Raw genomic sequence first — 20,987 nt, forward strand, 5'->3', positions numbered from 1 at the left:
GCCCTTCACTTTTATCCTTCCCAAACCTCCCAGTCCCCCCCCCCTTTGAAACTGTAAATACATTTGGCCTTTGTTTTAAAATAGGGAAATCCCCGTTTGTCTGCATGCGTCATCTTGGTTTTTATATGCGTCATGAGAACCAATCCCACAAAGCGTAAACGCAAAACATCGAGTTCTATCCAGATTTGTTCAACTCCGTTGTACAGGGTGTTCTGATAAACATGAGATACGGTACAGGGTGTTCTGATAAACATGAGATACGATAGAAAACTTCTTTGATCACCAACTTCTAGCATAATGACAACCTAAAGGGACTGTTCACGCAATTTCACGTGACCTTCCATTTAAAAAAAAGAGTACCATGCCAGAGTCACTACCCTTTCAAGTTTTTACCAAGCAAACATGAAGAAAATGTCCTCAGTTTCTGTTTAAAAATAGATAATTTTCTCCATCAATGGTACTTGCAGATTTATGGAGCATAGACTAAAAAGCAAATTTTTATAATTTTGCATTTTTCCAGATAAAGGTTTAAAGGGAAACATGAAAATCTAAACATGTCACTTCAAATAAAGCGGACAGACCAAAAATCTAAACATGTCACTTCAAATAAAGCGGACAGACCAAAAATCTAAACATGTCACTTCAAATAAAGCGGACAGACCAAAAATCTAAACATGTCACTTCAAATAAAGCGGACAGACCAAAAATCTAAACATGTCACTTCAAATAAAGCGGACAGACCAAAAATCTAAACATGTCACTTCAAATAAAGCGGACAGACCAAAAATCTAAACATGTCACTTCAAATAAAGCGGACAGACCAAAAATCTAAACATGTCACTTCAAATAAAGCGGACAGACCAAAAATCTAAACATGTCACTTCAAATAAAGCGGACAGACCAAAAATCTAAACATGTCACTTCAAATAAAGCGGACAGACCAAAAATCTAAACATGTCACTTCAAATAAAGCGGACAGACCAAAAATCTAAACATGTCACTTCAAATAAAGCGGACAGACCAAAAATCTAAACATGTCACTTCAAATAAAGCGGACAGACCAAAAATCTAAACATGTCACTTCAAATAAAGCGGACAGACCAAAAATCTAAACATGTCACTTCAAATAAAGCGGACAGACCAAAAATCTAAACATGTCACTTCAAATAAAGCGGACAGACCAAAAATCTAAACATGTCACTTCAAATAAAGCGGACAGACCAAAAATCTAAACATGTCACTTCAAATAAAGCGGACAGACCAAAAATCTAAACATGTCACTTCAAATAAAGCGGACAGACCAAAAATCTAAACATGTCACTTCAAATAAAGCGGACAGACCAAAAATCTAAACATGTCACTTCAAATAAAGCGGACAGACCAAAANCTAGGAAGGAGGTAGGGGACGGGGGATAAATGTCCATGATTACTAAAGATGTTAGCTAGTGGAGCCAATCAGAGAAAAGACACAGCTGTAAAAAATACTTTGCTGTAAAATTTAAAAATATATTGAAGATACAAAATCTACATTCGTGGAAATTGTCCTAAACCTTGGTATTCAAATATCATGAAAGTGTACACTAAACACCAAAATGATTCCGCGCATTTTCACCGAAAGTGTACACTCCGAACTGAAGTAGTTTCGGGCATTTTTTCCACTGGTCTTTTTTCTGTTTTCAATAGAATTATATGATTCTCAGTTGTTTTTTAGGCTGCCGCTGACACAATCGTCACGTGATTAGGTAGTCTATCTACAGGGGTATATAACTTACAAAAAATGAATTTACAAAATGTAAATTTTGTCGTCTTAGCAATGTTATGATAAACGTCTAACCATTATTTTAAAAATGATTAATTTTTTGTAAATGTATATATCCCTGTTTGCCTGTTAAGTCTAGAGGTGGTATTTTTCGAAAAAAGTTTAATTTAAAAAAGTTTTTGCCATTGCCAAGCATAACAAATTCAATCTGAAAAATATTTGTGAAAATACCACCTCTGTTTATAATAAAGTGAGTAGCAAAAATGTCCTAAAAAAATTTGAATTAACGATATCGTATTAATCTAAACTGCGATAACAACAAACTTTAAAATTTTTCTAAATTGGAAAAAGTTTTGTATAGTTTACCAATTGGTACATGTACTTAGGTACTGTACCGTGTATTCATGTACTATGTACTTTAGGTACAGTAAATCATCCAGTTGTTTCCAGAAAGTTGATAAATATGTTGGAAGAAAGGTCGATGTCCCAAAATTTCAGGTAAATTTTATAGATTATTTTTAGCAAAAATAAGTTTAATCAAAAGTTATTTTTAAAAGTTTTAAAAACACAAGCAAAGTATATTTATAGATCAATAAATCCAATCAATCAATCGAAAATAATAACGGAGAAATTTTTACTGCAAAATTGTATTTCTTATATATTTTTCTATTCTACAGATTTACTATATATGTTTTTGTAATTTATGTAAATTGTTTATTACTGCAGAAATTGTTTATCCATGCTTGAATAAATATTTAGTTTGCATTGCAAACAATATTTCTAACTATGTACTGTAATGCACAGTAAAAGATACAAATACTTGTACTGTAAGAAATACTAAAAACTATGTACTGTTAGGCACGTAGTGGGGGGGGAGGTACCCCTAGAATGCATCCCCCTAGGCCCCCCCCCCTCCTAGAGCCAGAGGCAGGCTCTAATTTATTAAACAGTAAACTTACATATATGTACTCAGGTTTTGTACTTTTCTTATCAATCGACAATGTCACAATTTGTCCATTTTATGATTATTTCTCAAATTCTTTCTTGTACCTTAATCTTATTTACAATATTTTTTTCGCGGGGTTTCATTTAAAATCCATTTTAGTCTCTCAGAGCAAGATGATTGACGCAGAGTTTTATTCAAATTTTTAAGGTTTTTGCTCTTTTACTATTAGATTTTATAATGGTATGATTGGTAATTATGGTCAAATGACTAATAGTCAGCCTTCAGGTAGATTAAAATAGATTTTAAACTTTATTTTTACTTAATACCGGTTTTTTAGGGGGGTGCACATCAACCGTTAGGAGGGTGCACAATTTTTTTCTTCTCAAAAGTGCACCCCCCTAGGCTAAACCTCCATTACACGCCTGTGCAGTGTACTGTACTTCACTGCTGAAAGTAAAAGAAATTGTACTGCATTGTTTAAACTATTAATAACTTTGTAATGCACTGTAAGAAATTTTAATAGCTATTAATTAAATAATAAGTATGTACTGTACATTGTAAGAAATAATAATAACTTTTTAAAGCACTGTAAGAAATATTAATAAATGTGTACTGCACTGTAAGAAATATTATAAATAACTATTTACTGCACTGTAAGAAATATTAATAACTATGTACTGCATTGTAAGAAACATTAATGACTATTTACTGCACTGTAAGAAATATTAATAACTATGTCCTGCACTGTAAGAAATATTAATAAGTGTGTACTGCACTGTAAGAAATATTATTAGCTATGTACTGCACTGTAAGAAATATTATTAGCTATGTACTGCACTGTAAGAAATATTATTAGCTATGTCCTGCACTGTAAGAAATATTGATAAAAATGTCCTCTTCTAGGAAATGTTACAGCTTTTCTTTACAATCGGGGGTGAATTACAACGTAATGTGATTTCATCACTTTTACAACAGGTAAACCAGACCAAACCAAACCAAACCAAACCAAACCGAACCGAACTGAACCCATGATAGATTAGCTTGACATATGGAATTTAATGATTTTCCCGAATTTTCCTTAAACTTGATTTATCAAGATTAATGGAATAACAATTTCTTAGAAAAACACCGCCTAGCAATATAATCACAAATGTTGAAATGTTTCTTCAAATTCTCGAAAGATGAAAATAATAACATATGTTACAGTTGTGATGTCAGTTATGTTTATAAACAAACCCCAGATTTGGTTATTTCGTACTTTTTCATCCAAAACTTTTTGTTTTCTCAACTATGTTTCTAGTCCTTTTAAGTGTGCACTAGTTACGTTTTTAGTCCCTTTAAGCGTGTACCAGTAACGTTTCTAGTCCCTTTAAGTGTGCACTAGTAACGTTTCTAGCCCTTTAAGTGTGCACTAGTAACGTTTCTAGCCCCTTTAAGCGTGCACTAGTTACGTTTCTAGCCCCTTTAAGTGTGCACTAGTAACGTTTCTACTCCCTTTAATCGTGCACTAGTAACGTTTCTATTCCCTTTAATCGTGCACTAGTAACGTTTCTAGTCCCTTTACGCGTGCACTAGTAACGTTTCTAGTCCCTTTAAGTGTGCACTAGTAACGTTTCTAGTCCCTTTAAGTGTGCACCAGTAACGTTTCTAGTCCCTTTAAGTGTGCACCAGAAACGTTTCTAGTCCCTTTTAAGTGTGCACTAGTAAGGTTTCTAGTCCCTTTAAGCGTGCACTAGCAACGTTTCTAGTCCCTTTAAACGTGCACTAGTTACGTTTTTAGTCCCTTTAAGCGTGCACCAGTAATTTTTCTAGTCCCTTTAAGCGTGCACCAGTAACTTTTCTAGTCCCTTTAAACTTGCACTAGCAACGTTTCTAGTCCCTTTAAACGTGCACTAGTTACGATTTTAGTCCCTTTAAGCGTGCACCAGTAATTTTTCTAGTCCCTTTAAGCGTGCACTAGTTACGTTTTTAGTCCCTTTACGCGTGCACTAGTAATTTTTCTAGTCCCTTTAAGCGTGCACCAGTAACTTTTCTAGTCCCTTTAAACGTGCACTAGCAACGTTTCTAGTCCCTTTAAACGTGCACTAGTTACGTTTTTAGTCCCTATACGCGTGCACAAGTAATTTTTCTAGTCCCTTTAAGCGTGCACCAGTAACTTTTCTAGTCCCATTTAAGCGTGCACCGGTAACGTTTCTAGTCCCTTTAATCTTGCACTGGTAACGTTTCTAGTCCCTTTACGCGTGCACCGGTAACTTTTTGTACCACCTTCTCTTTTTCCGAAACTGTAGTTGCGCATTTTAATTTGCGTCGGAATATTGAAGTAAATTCATGCGTAAACTTATATCTATCCATCCATCTATCTGTCAACCTACAATCTACCTTTCTATCTATCTATCTATCTATCTATCTATCTATCTATCTATCTATCTATCTATCTATCTATCTATCTATCTATCTATCTATCTATCTAACTTTGTAGCGTCGTCAGCAATATTTCCTAGATTAAGTTTGCGGTCTTTCAAATAAATTTCATCTATAAATAGATGTTTACAACTTCACGTATCGGCTAAAACGTCGTAATTAAAAATTTCATCTTTCTTTAATCTATCCAAATATTCTTACTTTCAAACCTACCTACCTACCTACCTACCTACCTACCTACCTACCTAAAATCTGTTTATATAATACAGTTAATTATAATCTATATAAATACTTTGCTTGTCTGTCTGTCCGTTTGTATCCAATAAACGTCAAAACGGCTGTAACGATCGGGCCCCAATTTTTTTTGGGACCTCACATGACCCCAAGGAAGGTTTATGAATGGTCAAAATCTCAAAAATTAGCCTCCAACAAAAACCGATTTTCATGAAAATTTTGTAATTTTTTTTTATTAAATCCGCTATTATTGTTTGTTTTTGTTTTACAATGTATACAAAGAGAAAATGTTCATAATTAAAAATGAAGATGGGCACGAATAAAAGTTAAATCAGCTGAACCGATTGGGCCCAAATTTTACTTGACCCCAGGAAAAGTTCATGAATATTCAGAATTTCGAAAAGTTGTCTCCAAAAATTTTGAGATGCTAGCAGAAAGAGCCACAAAAATAAATAGAAGATGGTCGCGAAGCGCACTAAAAACATAGTACAAAGAGAATATGCTCACAATAAAAAGTTGAAAAAGAAGTTAGACTCAAATCGCACTAAAAGCATAGTATCTATCTATCTATCTATATATCAATCTATTTATCTATATATTTATTTAATTATATCTAGGTGCGACTAATGCAGCGCATTGTTCTTGATCTTGAAGGATTTAGATTCTACTCAAGCTCTCTTCTAATCGTCTTCGAAGGTGAAAGCTAAAATAATCAATCAATCAATTAATCAACTAATTAATCTAATTATCCACCATTTAATCAATTGGTAAATTAAATAATCAATCAAATTAATCAATTAGAATAAAATAAGGTTTATTACACAAAAGATCAATTTGATGATTTAATAATTTTTCTTAGGCAATCATTCAACTAGCGTTGTAATTAATTCACAAAAATCAATTAATGATAAAATAAAAAAATGAACTAATTGATCTGACAGGTGATCTAGCTGAGATCTCTGAGGATGAATATGAGGATGATCAAGTAGAAGATCATGGTCCCAGCTTCTATCAGAAACCTCCAGTTGTTAAAATTATTGATTTTGCAAACTGCACTTATCCAGGCTTCACCAAGGAGGATATAATTCATGAAGGTAAAATATTTTTATAGAAAAAAAATCTTCATATCATTTCAAATCATCTATTTTATTTTTCGAGAACATTCTCTTTTTACATAAAATTTCAAGTGCCCTGGGCCCCCTCCCGCTCCATGCGTTTAAAGAATTGTATGTTCTTTTTTCACCGACATGCTTTGGACTTTTATTTGATCCAGGATGAATGAGGTATTCATGTTTTTCAGCTGAAAATTGATTATTTCCAATTGTGGTTTCTCAAAAAAAATCATATCCGGATGGTGTAAAATTTTCAGAAAAGAAAAATATGGATATCTTTCTAATTGTTGCTCAAAAACAGGTTTAAAGGGAACCATAGTAAATCGAAAATGTTACTCTACAAACTTGAAATTATCTCTACAGTCTCTTTAACACAAAAACAAGACGACATTATCCTAAAGTTTTTTAATTTCTTTTTCCTCTTGTTATAGGTCCTGATTCTGGGTTTCTGTTTGGTCTGGAAAATTTGATCGAAATTCTAAATATTATCAGACAATCAGAAGAGTAAAATATATTTACTAGTCTTCTGCTTAGGTTCCATAAGTCCACGGAATTTTCCAGTGTCAGCTTCATAAACCTCTGCTACTCCATTAACCTCCTTTGTATTTCCTTACACCTCCTTTGTAGCTCCATAGACCTCAATTGTAGCTCCATAAACCTCCTTTGTAGCTCCATAAACCTCCTTTATAGCTCCAAAAAAATACCACAGCTCCATAAACCTCCTTTGTAGCTCCAAAAACTACTACAGCTCCATAAACCTCTGTTCATTGTACATTGCACAGTTACATTGTATGTACAGTTCTAACTTATTTTGCTGCAAACTCGTCATATTTTTTTCTAAAATCATTTTGGTGTAAAAACACAAGAGGGTCAGTCTTTCAATATGCTGACAGTATTCTTGAATATATTTTTGGAATTTTAGAAATATTAAAAATGTATATAAATAGTAAAAATGTTTTTTTTTATTATGACAGTATTTTTTTAAAAATTACTTGTATTTAGGTCTATCAATAATTTAACTGTTTTAACTTATTAAAAAATTAGATAAATTAGAACCTCATATATTTGTTTAGTGTCATATTGTTTAGTTATCATATGTCTAGTTTTTTTGTATTTTGAATAATTTAGTTAATATATTTTCGGACTAAATCCAATCTAATGAAATTAAACTCATGTAGATATTGTGTACAGTCACTTATGGTTATTTTAGTTTTTATTATTTATTTTTATTTTTAGGGAATAATTTAAATAATTTTTAGTTTAATCTTTTTCTTGTAAATTTTTAAAGATAGTGCAACGGATCTCATGAGACGAGAAATGTAAACGAAAAAAACTGAAGAATATGTATTTTTTATCTAATATTTTTGTATCTTATGAACAATAAATTATAGGTTAATAATTGTTTTGATTTTGTGTCATAAAATACAAATTTTGGGATTTTTTTTCATGGCAATTGAAGAATGCATTATCTACGAGTTTATTATATTAACTCTTTTTAGTTTATTTTCCCTTTCAACATTTTTTTGAACCTTTAACGTATATGAAGCCATAGATTACTGTAGTTAAAGTAGAAGTAAATAAAATAGGGATTCAGAACTCTAATTGGATAATGGGATAGATAGAAAGATAGATGTTACCGCCATACTATTTCTATTGGTTCAGAAAAGACACCAAACAGGCGCTAATGGAATCACATAGAAGTATATCTAGGTACAGGGTGTCCCAGGAAACATGACAGTTGGTGAATGGTTTAAAATGTCTTCTTCCATCCTTTGTTAAGACGTTTAATAATAGAGATAATAATAAAAATATTGTATGGGAGTCATCTTAAAGTAAAATTAATTTCAACGTAAAATATATTTGAGTAAAAGATTGTTTTAACAAAATAAACTACAAAAAGCCTCCAATGTCTAATACAGTAAATGGAAGAAGACATTCAAAACTGTCATATATGATGGGACACCCTGTATTTAGATATGTAGCCCGTCGAGGTTATATAAATAGAGAGCTGCAAATATTTTAGAGTAAGATAATTATCTGACAACATGGGGTGCTTCTTGGTAATTTTTTTTCTTGTCAATAGCTTGCTCGGAAGTGGTACTGCAGATATGGGAGAAAAATAGGATTTCAATCAATTCATCGATGAAGAGTAAACTCTCATTTTCTCGTTTTCACTGCTAGATGTCTCTCACTTAAATTTTATCCGTTGTTAGAAAGACGACATTTTCCTTCAATCAGAGCGCATCCAGAGTAATTAACCTTAATACTTTATACCTTGCTGGAGACTAAATGTTTGCAGGGCAGATGAAAAACGGGCCTGTATTTCAGTGAGAATTGAAAAAAGATTTTTTTTTGTGACATGCTCCTAGTAAAAATCAGGGAAAGGAAATGGCGCTGGTCTGGCATGAGAAAGCCAGTCGCACTGCATTGCAGACCAGTACTTTAAACTAACACACACTCTTTTGGTACAGACACACCACATGATTACAGTCAAGGAAATTGTAGAACAATCTCGTCGATTATAATTAAACTTGAATAATGAGTAGTTTATTGTAAACATTAATCAAATTATATTCTTTGCATGAAAATTTGGCTTTATAGTGTTATTTTTGCTTATATTTTGCTATTTATTTTATATCGCAAAGGTTATCTATTACGGAGGCAGAAGAGATTTAAGTTTTACCAAAATAAAGTTTGACATCATTCTCATGGGTTTGAAGATTCCAATATGTTGTAATCATTGCAATACTTTTGCCAATCCATATTCGCCCTAAAGAAGCCAGATTAAAAAAAAATAATTTTATCTACGAGAATAGGAAACTTTAAAACACATAATAATCAAAGGACGAGAATTCCGAGGTGGCTCGGGCGAGAAAATGAGGAGAACGTGGCTTGGACGAGAAATTGTTGTGGCTGGCCTTCCTCCCCTAGTTCATGTTTCAGGTTGAAAAATCTAAAAATATAGATACTTATTTAAATACAAAACTATTTTAACAATTGGAAAATGTGTGTTATGTTTTATTCATCAATAGATTTTTATAAAACTTTAGAATGGAATAGAAAACTTATTATTTATCGATTTGTTAAAAAAGAAAAATGGCACAAATTTTATTTCGCGTTGTTTGTGTTAAAAAATTTGCCCAACTTTATTTTGATATTTTTAAACTTAAAACATAAACATTTTCCTTGTGGTTTGTAGCCTAAAGTTAATGCCAATATTTTACTCATCAGTGAGTAACACAAAAAGAACTGTACCTTCGCCACAAGTTAAAATTTTCTAATTTCTATATCTTTGCTACCCAAAGTTTGTGACAAAGTTTCAGTTCCTTTGAAATTTCGAAGTTTTACACCATCTGGTTGTAAAGATATATGGATTATAAGATTAGAGTTTGTGACGTGTCTTCTGTTTAGTTTAGTCATGACTTTGCTATAGTACATCTTAAAGGAGTCTTTGCACATTTTCATCAACCAAAATTTAAAAAGAAAATCCACCGGAGGGTCAGTTTGTAAAGAATAAAAAAAATAACCATTAGGTAAAATATTTAAAATTATTGTTCCACGTGCAAAAGTGGCTTGCCTTGAATTTTACCCCATTTTATGAAGTGCCCAAAAACCTTTTTATCTATCAATCTTGTCAAATACACATTAATGTTAAAAAACTAATCTTCAAATCAAACATCAAACAACATATTATGTCGGAAACTATTGGATGAAACGATTGAGAAGCTCAGGATCGGGGGAATTTTTTCCTGAGGGTGGGGGGCTTATCCTTAACCATACTAAATGAGTTCTCATATAGTTAATTTCTTAAATTTACCCGTAGNATTTCAGCAAAATAATTATTATTTATTTTTTATTATTTTAGGTTAAGTTAGGTTAGGATTGATTTGATTTGATTTGATTTAGGTTAAGACAATTTCTGAGCCGAGCACTGCGGCTAGGACAGGCTTGTCTTAGGATAAAAATAAGCGAAAAAAATAAAACAAAAAATCTAAAAATTATTTTTCGTTAAAAAAGTTCAGTAAATCTTAAGAAATGGCCTGGATCCGGATTTTTTTCCAGTGCAGATCCAGGATCCAGATTCGCATCAAAATTAAATGGATCCTTAGCACTGGTTATCATAGCATATTTGTTTTAGTAGGATTTCAGGCAGTGTTTAGGATCCATTTAATTTTCATGGCGATTCGGATCCGGATCCTGGATCCGCACTTGAAAAAAATGGATCCGGATCCTAGTCATTTCTTTATGACTTAATGAATTTTTTACTAAAGCAGAATTTCTAAGTTTTTGTCTTATTTTTGCTAAAACTTTATGACACATTAAAAAATCAGGAAATTTTTATAATTTCTTTTTTCGTTAGTTCAGATTTGGGTTTTAGGAGTAAACAAGTTTTTTTTTGTAGTTTTTGGTTGATATTTTACCCCTTGGATCCGGATCCATGGATCCACATATTTTTGCGGATCTGAATCCAGATCCAGGAAGCCAAAATCTTGCGGATCCGGATCCTAAGCACTGATGATAACATTTGTAATAAAAGCCCCAGGATTTATTTTTCCTTTTTATCCTGACAAGTTATAAGGACACTTAAAAATGGAACCGAGGTTCTATCACAAACTCTGATTTTCTAAACCATATATTTTTGCAATCCCATGTCGTAGACTTTAGATATTTCACACAATGAATTCTGTTAGATCAAAAATTCTAAGTCTGAGATGTCAAAGGTTTCATCCTTAGCTTGCAAAGATATAGAGTTTAGATAATTTGTGCTAAGAACGTTTAAAGAGTGTAACAAAGATATCAATATTACTAAAAAAATTGGCTTGTTATGCTTTAGAACTGGATTCACATCATTCTGTACTCAGATGAGGTTGAGCTAGCTAATGCAATATGTATTAACTAAACTAAAAAGATTGAAAGTGTTGACTTGATTATATAACTTTCAAATTTTTCAAAAACTTTTTAACAGTTTGAGAAATTAAACAACATACTGGACAATTCTTAATGTACTGTAAACGATTTTAGTGTTGACTATATTATATAAGCTTCAAATTTTTCAACAACAAACTAAAAAGTTTGAAAAATTAAACAACATACTGTACAATTCTTTATGTATTGTAAAGTGTAAACGGGAAAAAAACATTAAATAACTGATTTTTTTTTGGTTAAAAATAAGCGAGATTTATGCTGAATATAAGAGATTTTTTGGTTAAATTTAAATTATTTTTTTTTGTTGAAAATAAGTGATTTTTTTTAATACAAGAGATTTTTTGGTTAAATTAAAAGATTGTTTTATTGAAAATAAACGAGTTTTTTATGTAAGAGATCTTTTGTTTGAGTTAATACGATTTTTTTTAAATAAGCGATTTCGTTAAAAATAAGCGTTTTTTGTGCTAACAATAAGCGATTTTTTTGATGAAAATAAACGATTTTGTGTCGCTTATCGTATTTTTCCCCTCATATTTTTCTTAAAAACGAAATAAATTAACAGTCTTTACACATGCTCCCTCTCTCTCTGTCTTGTAATTCATTTGGACTTCTGGCTCAGGGTCATTGTGAACGAAAAAACCCTAAACCTTGAAAAGACGACTTCTAGTGTTCTATCTGTATTGTCATTAATCTATGACTTGCAAGACTTTATTTCATGCAAGAACCCTAGTTAAACACTTTGATAGATTTTAGATTTTAAGAGCTTTAGTTCATTATAATTTAGGGGAACCCCGTACTTCTAACGAACAAACATATAAAAATGCGATATCAAAAAAATCTTTTTTCTTTTATTTAAAAATAAAAAAACATCACAGCTGTTGAAAAAGTAGAGTTAGATAAATTCTAACTTTTCAAGTTAAATCATTTTTTTCCGGCAATAATCCACGATGATTTAATTGATTGGAGATTGATTAATTTCTTTGATTGCTTTAATTTGATTTGATTAATTAGCAGCTTTTTTCTGTTTCTTCATCTGATCAAGGGCAGCTGTTTTCTCTTTAGCCTTTTCGTAGATCGGTAGCAATTCACCCCTGCTAGCTAGAGACCTAGATAGATAGATAGATAGATAGATCGGTAGCAATTCACCTCTGCTAGCTAGAGACCTATATAGATAGATAGATAGATCGGTAGTAATTCACCCCTGCTAGCTAGAGACCTATATATATAGATAGATAGATCTGTAGCAATTCACCCCTGCTAGCTAGACATAGATAGATAGATAGATCGGTAGCAATTCACCCCTGCTAGCTAGAGATAGACAGAAAAATATCTAAATAATGAGAAAGATAGATACATAGGTAGCTGAAAAAAATATAGATGGACACATATATCATAAATAGATAAATAGATAAATATGTATATATCTAGAACGAGAGATATATAAGTAAAACTAAATAGATTGATATAAAATCTATATAAATAAGCTCATTGCTCGTAAATATATCGCAAGCCAAACGGCTAAACCAAATTGGAAATTTTTTCTTTAAAAAAAAAAATTCACGGGCACTTTAGCTAGTATAAAAGAGAAAGATATCTAGATATTAAGATATCTAGAAATATAGAATCTAGATATCTAGAAATATAGAATCTAGATGGATAAAAAATCAATGAAACAAAATTATTGACCTGAAAAGTTCCATAATCAGAGGAAGGTAATTATGTCGTCTTCGAATATTTTCAGTTCTCCATCTAAAAAATATTATTAAAAAAAACCTAATCACATCTAAAATGTTCTGCTAAATTAATTAGACATTATCGATGCAATTTCAACCTACATTCAATGAGCCCGATTCATAAAGATATCCTTTAAACTTTTGTTTCCGCAAAATTGATTAAGATATCTTTGTTTTTCTATCCGAAAATGTTTGATTTTCAATTGTAGTTTCTCGTTTAAATGAGAGAATTATTAATCTGATAAAGGTTTTGTTGACGTAGATGTCAATCGGCCATATAGGAACTTTTTTTACCATACATGAAATAAGAACGATTTCTGATTTAAGCAAAATTGCAAATTCTATAATGAAGGCGAAAATTCAAGTTATCATTAATAACTCCATTTCTGATTTATAATGCTACCCAACTCCTTTCTCGGACTGACAATGAGGAAGATATCGTCGTTTTACTTCAAAACATCAAATATAATTAACTCAGTTTCCCAAGTATATCTCTTGTATAAATCTTGAAGCCAATGTTATAAGAAGTAAAATGGAAAATGGATCAATATTCCGATATAAAAAATACTTTCACATAATCTTAGCTCGGAGAAAGGTTGAAAGGACAGGTCCCACTTTAAATGATAATCCGGACTGGACAAACACCAGGCTCGAAGATATTTAGAAGACGACGTTCTATAAGTCAATTGAAGCCAAGAGGATACATATTTGTACAATTAAGATACATTAGTACCCCTTGCAATACAATTTGTGTCATTTTATAACGTAAATATTTCCCCAACTCGCATAGTTTAACTGTAATGCTTACCCCACCTCGCAGGAATAATAAAAAATATTTTAAATGTCGTCTTCATATTTCTGATTTTCTCTTGTCCTTGTGTTTATTCTGTCTGTATGATGTGATGAATGGTCAGCTTAAATTACATGTACAGTTCCTTATTATCTGACCTTGATCTACGGGCTTCCTCGTCAGACAACATCATCTCCAGCCTCGATACTTCAGGACCTCCAGCCTCAAGAAGCCTAGGGAGGATTGATTTGATTGGATTTGGTTGGATTTGATTGGCACGGGATTGGGATTTGATTGATTTGATTGATTTGAGTGATTGATTTGAATGATTTGATTGACTTTATTGACTTGATTGACTTGATTGATTTGATTGATTTGATTGATTTGATTGATTTGATTGATTTGATTGATTTGATTGATTTGATTGATTTGATTGATTTGATGAAAAAATAGACTAATTTTTCAAGATTGATGGATAAATCAATGATATTAGATTGAAAGAAGTTTTATATCAGATTGATTATTAGCTAGCTTGCTTGATTAATTAATTAATTGATTGATTAATTTGTTGACAAGTGATTAATTAATTGTATATTCTACTCCCAAGGAAGAAAACACCAGAAACCACCCATAGCTTTGTTGGAAAAGTGTAAAAAGTTTCTGATAGAAATGTAAACAGAACTGAGTTTGTAAAGAAGCCGCAGCGCTCGGCCCGTTAGCCTATTTATGCTGCAGCGCTCGGTCTGTTAGCCTATCTATGCAGCAGCGCTCGGCCGGTTAGACTATTTATGCCGCAGCACTCTGCCTGTTAGCCTATTTATGCGGCAGCGCTCGGCCCGTTAGACTATCTATGCCGCAGCGCTCGGCCCCATAGCCTATTTATGCCTCAGCGCTCGGCCCATTAGGGTATCTATGCTGCAGCGCTCGGTCCGTTAACCTAATTATGCCGCAGAGCTTGGCCCAGAAATTGCCTAAACCTAAATAGTCTCGCGAGGTTGCTTACAAATTTCAGAAGGAGAGGAGGTTTGAGGGGAGGGTGTCCTGAGCTGCTGTTCCAAGATGAATCCAAGGAAAGATATGCTAGTTCCAGGTGTATATTTCATACCTGGTATATTTCTGTATTTTGTCCTCCACGACACCCATCAAGTTAAAATGAATCTCTCCCTCCTTATACCGCTGCATCCTTTGCTCAATTATTGGTCTAAAAATAAATTTAAATGTAAGCGTAATTCTAAGTGACCCAACATGCACAGATGATTCACAACCGTACCCTTAAAGGCTTTGACAGATCAAGAACGAATTAGATATCAACGTTTATAATTTTGAAAACTGAGTATATTTGATTGTGGTTTTTAAACAAAAGTGAATTGCGCATTTGACTACAGGAAAACATGCATGAATTATAAAAGTTAACTCTTTTCAAGCTGGAAAAAGGTTTGTAGGGTACCTTGGTTAATCGGGCATTGCCATCTTTGCATGTAGCAACTTGAAATTTAGCTTACAGTCCCTGTAAATGAACAACTAAAGTCCCTTCAATGTGATGCCGACCTTACAGTGTCAGTCCAATTCTCTCCTGCAGGTCCATGGTCCACTGGTCCTTCCTTCAGTCCATCAAGCTCATAGATTCGTCCATCAATAGGTACATAACTAAATAGATTCGTCCATCAATAGGTACATAACTAAATAGATTCGTCCATCAATAGGTGCATAACTAAATAGATTCGTCCATCAATAGGTGCATAACTAAATAGATTCCTCCATCAATAGGTACATAACTAAATAGATTCGTCCATCAATAGGTACATAACTAAATAGATTCGTCCATCAATAGGTACATTACTAAATATATTCGTCCATCAATAGGTACGTAACTAAATAGATTCGTCCATCAATAGGTACATAACTATTTAGATTCGTCCATCAATAGGTACATAACTAAATAGATTCGTCCATCAATAGGTAAATAACTAAATAGATTCGTCCTTCAATAGTTCAGTAGGTTGATTTTAGTGTTAGATACTCATGAACCCGATTGCTTGATTTCGATATATACTGTGGGTACCTTTATATTTGAGGATCAATATCAGTTATTACCTAAGGGTAAAATTACACTTCCGATATCAACTGAAGATTAGTTTATAGATTAACAAATGGTGGAAATCAAGCATTGATCTCGAACTCCACAATACAAGAGTTAGCAGCTCAGGAAAAGCTGGGTTCCCGAACTAGTGGAAAACAGGTCTTACCTGACAAAGTGAAATATCTCATCATCATCTTTATCCGGTTTCTTAGAATCAAACTCAAACAGGGTCTAAACAGTTTTCTGGGTTAAAGGGACTGTTCTGTTTTACTATATGTGATTTAAAGGGGTTTCACGGTCTTTTGACATAGTTTTCGAGTTTGTCGCTTTACCCTTTAAACACTGTGGAAAAAAATTATATTTTTTTCTTTTCCTTATCTTTGCTGCAAGTGAAAGCGCAATTAAGAGTTATCAGCTATCAAACAGGAAAACAATGATACTCAATCATAGATAAAGGACACCGTGTAAAACTTAAAAAGAAAAGATTTGAACAAGCTGGAAGTGATGCCGATTTCAAGTGACCCTCCAATAGCTCCATGGCTAACGAACCCCAAAAATATAGTTCTAAAACGATTGTTTTTAGCATATATTCTCTCTCAGAGTGAAATTTTGGCATAGTGAGAGAAAAGTTAAATGTTTAGAAAAAACTATTTTGAAATCAGAAAATTTTTTGTGGAACCTCTAATAAAGTTTTTATAGGGTACCTTTGTCAATCACGACATGCCAATTTGTAAATGGAGAGTCACTTGAAGTAGGTCTAAAGTACCTTTAAGAAACCCCCCCCCNTGTATCTGTATACAGATAGAGTTTACAATCACAAAATTGATGATTATATTAACAGTACAAGTATAAAGCAATTAGGTGGAAAATAGCTCTTGGCTGTTTTGATTATTTTTTCCACCTAATTTTAATAATGATAACAACACATTTCAATTAAATAGATTTAAGGAGAACTTTTCGAGATCAGGGTGCGTTTTTATCTTATGCAAAATAGTTTATACATTAATTAGAATAACTAGAGTTTAAAGTAATTTTCTGACATGTAAACAACAAATATCAAAGCATATTATAAAAAAAAGACTAAATCTCACCTGTCTGGAGAAGGAATTGTGAACAGTGCGGATCTGAAAAAATAAAAATAAAAAATAAATAATTAAACAAATTTTAATATTTTTAAAAAATTAATCCACTTAATTTTCTTCATGAATCTAAAACCAGGGATTTATGTTTAATTGACAAATAATTTTCCTCCTAAATTATATTTTGTCCTAATATGGTAACAAGTTGAAACTTTAGATTTTTTAATGTACATTATGCTCATTATGTACATTATGTTCATTATGCTCATTATGCACATTATGCTCATTAAGTACATTATGCTCATTATGTACATTATGTACATTATGCTCATTAGGCTCATTATGTACATTATGTACATTATGTTCATTAGGCTCATTATGTACATCATGTATATTATGCTCATTATGTACATTATGTACAATATGTTCATAAGGCTCATTATGTACAAAATGTACATTATGTTCATTAGGCTCATTATGTACATTTTGTTCATGATGTACATTTTGTACATTATGTACATTATGTACAGTATACTGTGTACACATTATGTGCAGTGCACTGTGCAAAAATTATGCACATTATGCACAATATGTACAGTATACTAAGAACACATTATGTACAATATACTGCAAATTAGGATAAACTTACAGATTCTGAATTAGAGAGAGTCAACCCTTTCATCCCAGCATCAAAGGAGGAACAGAACTCTTTAAAATCCTAGAAAATAGAGTTCATTATTGAAACTGAACTGTGAACACGTAACTTAAAGCGATCCTTAATTTCTGGGGCTTGTCCGATTGACAATGGTACCTTTTGAACATTTGTCTGAGACAAGAATCAATAAGCTGATTTCTTCGTTTTTCTTGCTTAAAATTGATTATTTATATTTGTAGTTTCTCTGTGAAAGTGACAATATATTCCTGCGTGTTACTATGACAAAGTTTGAAAGAGTACAGCTGTGAGAGCCTACTCAAAATCCCGTCTTCAGTTTCTTCAAGCTAGCAGCAAAACTCAAGTACATCTGGAGAGTAAAAAATATTTCTACAAGGGGAGAACTAATTTACAATCATGATAAAAAAGTCTGTTTACTTTACGACATTTTGTACATTATTTAGGGTTCCTGTGGGTTCTGATCAACGAGGTTATAGTATATAGAGTGACGATGTACGCTAATCCTTTACTAATTTGACAGGCCATGTACTTCACTTCCAAAGGTCAATCTGTATATTACAGTACTCGGGGGTGATTTCTAAAAATATTTAAATGGAGAATTTGTTTCCCCTGTAACTATTAAAATCCACTAATCCTTTAGCGTATGCAGGATTCCATTTTCACAGGAAGACAAACTATAACAGTCTTTTACAGAGCTATATTTCATCGTTAATAAACTGTTCTGAGAAAACTGAGTAAAATTCAAGATACAAAACCTCCCCATACACTTGTACGCCGAAAGCGTACTGCATATTTGATATTTGTACTGTATGAATAGACCATAATCTCTTAACATCCTTTATCAGTGTACACTCTGGCAAATATACAGGGAGAGGTAGCTAAGATCTAGGTGAACGTATAAAATGCCTTTTTTTGCTGAAAAATAGGTGAATTTTTACTAACATAGGTATCAATGGTAGTTAGCAGATACTTTTATTTTTTTTTGTAAAATCTTGATAAAAAAAATATTTAGCAAGAAATTCAACTTTAAAATCTTTAAATTGCCTCTTTTTTTCTTTAAGGCTTGCTTAAGTTTTTTGTCTTGGAAGTGACGGTAGTTTGAAAATGAAAAAAAATAATAAATGTTGAAATTAAGATTTTGAAAAGTCAGTGGTAGTGAGGGTAGTTTTTAATTTAAATAAAAATCTTGAATAAATGTTGATAAAAAAGTTTCAACTTGTCGGTTGTAGTGAGGGTAGTGGGGAATCGAAAAATAAATTATTGAATAAATGTTGAAAAAAAAGTTTCAACATTTATTCAATAATTTATTTTTCAATTCCCCACTACCCTCACTACCACCGACAAGTTGAAACTTTTTTTTCAACATTTATTCAATAATTTATTTTTCAATTCCCCACTACCCTCACTACCTCCGACTTTTTAAAATCTATATATCAACATTTTTTTCAAATTTTTTTTATTTTAAACTACCCTCACTACCGCTGACAAGTTGAAACTTTTTTATCAACATTTATTCAAGAATTTATTTTTCAATTCCCCCCTTATATAAATAATGTAAATCATGGGTTCTGTTTTTTTCTTTGACATTTTTGTTCTTTTTATTTTTCAACCGATTTTTCCTACTTTTTTGCCATATTCCCTCTAATATACATTTATTCAAGAATTTATTTTTCAATTCCCCACTACCCTCACTACCTCCGACAAGTTGAAACTTTTTAATCAACATTTATTCAATAATTTATTTTTCGATTCCCCACTACCCTCACTACTGCTGACAAGTTGAAACTTTTTTTATCAACATTTATTCAATAATTTATTTTTCAATTTGCCACTACCCTCACTACCTCCGACTTTTTAAAATCTATTTATCAACACTTTTTAAATTTTTTTTTTATTTTAAACTACCCTCACTACCACCGACAAGTTGAAACTTTTTTATCAACATTTATTCAATAATTTATTTTTTAATTTGCCACTACCCTCACTACCTCCGACTTTTTAAAATCTATATATCAAAAATTTTTTCAACATTTTTTTTTTATTTTAAACTACCCTCACTACCACCGACAAGTTGAAACTTTTTTATCAACATTTATTCAATAATTTTTTTCAATTCCCCACTACTCTGAGTTCTATCATTTATATACAAATCAATACACATCTTTATTTTTAAAATTTAAATTATTACTACTTTAACTACCTTCTATTTACCTGACACAAAGCTAATGTGAAAAATAAGGCATTTTATACATACAGAAGATCTAGCCCCCCTGGTTCTGATCGAACTTTGAAAGTTTTAAGTTGTAGGTCGTTTTTGATCTTTGGCGTGTATAATAACGAAGAGCTTATAATTCGGTTAACCTTTTATATAAAATTAGATCTAAGATAATCTCTAATTTGTATCTGAACTCTCATGTTTCTCTTGACATCTTGTAAGTTGTGGGAAGCTAGTGTTGAAGACTTAAATCATCAAACTAAGATGTTTTTTATTGGTTAAGAAAATTGATATGTTTTAATTTTAATCCCAAAAGTTGTATATTTAATTACCTAAATTGGCATAACCCTGAACTAAATGTAGTTTTCATAAAGTTTTAACCCTCTTGAAAGCGGTGTTTGACCGTTCTAACCTGAAGTGTTGGTCCTAGGTTGACCCCTCCGCTACTAATATTCATCAGAACACTCAGTATAGCCTGGGTAGCGCAGGCATTGTTGATAACCTAGAAAAACAAAATAATGCAATCTGAGAAGAAACCAGTTTACGGAACTCCAATTTGTACAAGCCGGTACATGAATTTACCGGTACCGACCGGTATATCAGCACAGTCCAATCTGTATTGTCCAAATTGTCATTGTCATTGTCATTGTCATTGTCAGCATTGTTATTGTCAGCATTGTCATTATCAGCATTATCATTATTATTATCACTATAATTTCTTGTCATAATTATAAATAGTTTTCCACATAATGTTTATCGCCCAGCCACATATGTAATAAATTAAAAAACATAAAATGTTTTTTTTTAAATTGTTACACCTGTGCTGTAAACCCTGTAAATACAAGTAAATATATTTCCCCAAAAATATAATTTTATTATTTATAAATTCGAGATAAAGTTTGAAAAAAAAAAAAAATCAAAAAAATCATGTTTTAGTTGAAAACATTTTATAGTTTTATTTCCAGCTGTTTAAATATACTTTTCATAAATGCCAGTTTATGTCTCTCTGTCCTTTAAAG

At 31.9% G+C, this 20,987-nt stretch overlaps 2 protein-coding genes across 3 annotated transcripts; one reads left to right on the plus strand and one right to left on the minus strand.

Annotated features, from left to right (window-relative positions):
- The first annotated feature begins 1,406 nt into the window (after positions 1–1,406).
- LOC111710737 (inositol hexakisphosphate kinase 3) lies at positions 1,407–7,871 on the plus strand. 2 transcript variants are annotated; one of them, XM_023484857.1, is made up of 6 exons: positions 1,410–1,742; positions 2,182–2,257; positions 3,609–3,680; positions 5,978–6,056; positions 6,302–6,454; positions 6,904–7,871. In XM_023484857.1, exons 3-6 carry the CDS (start codon positions 3,612–3,614, stop codon positions 6,978–6,980), a joined length of 378 nt encoding a protein of 125 aa, XP_023340625.1. In that variant the 5' UTR covers positions 1,410–1,742; positions 2,182–2,257; positions 3,609–3,611; the 3' UTR covers positions 6,981–7,871. The 2 variants fall into 2 exon arrangements, with proteins under 2 accessions (XP_023340624.1, XP_023340625.1); XM_023484856.1 differs by having other exon boundaries at positions 1,407–2,257.
- Positions 7,872–12,401: 4,530 nt separating this feature from the next.
- Positions 12,402–20,694, minus strand: LOC111710732 (ubiquitin carboxyl-terminal hydrolase isozyme L5). The gene is made up of 9 exons (XM_023484851.1): positions 20,551–20,694; positions 20,381–20,470; positions 17,730–17,798; positions 17,093–17,125; positions 16,168–16,232; positions 15,470–15,568; positions 15,027–15,122; positions 14,080–14,154; positions 12,402–12,504 (listed from the first exon to the last, which is right to left on the minus strand). The coding sequence occupies exons 1-9, from the start codon at positions 20,692–20,694 to the stop codon at positions 12,402–12,404; spliced, it is 774 nt and encodes a 257-aa protein (XP_023340619.1).
- Between the last annotated feature and the right edge of the window lie 293 nt (positions 20,695–20,987).

Source organism: Eurytemora carolleeae, unplaced genomic scaffold, assembly GCF_000591075.1.
Source record: "Eurytemora carolleeae unplaced genomic scaffold, Eaff_2.0 scaffold843, whole genome shotgun sequence".
NCBI lineage: Eukaryota > Metazoa > Arthropoda > Copepoda > Calanoida > Temoridae > Eurytemora > Eurytemora carolleeae.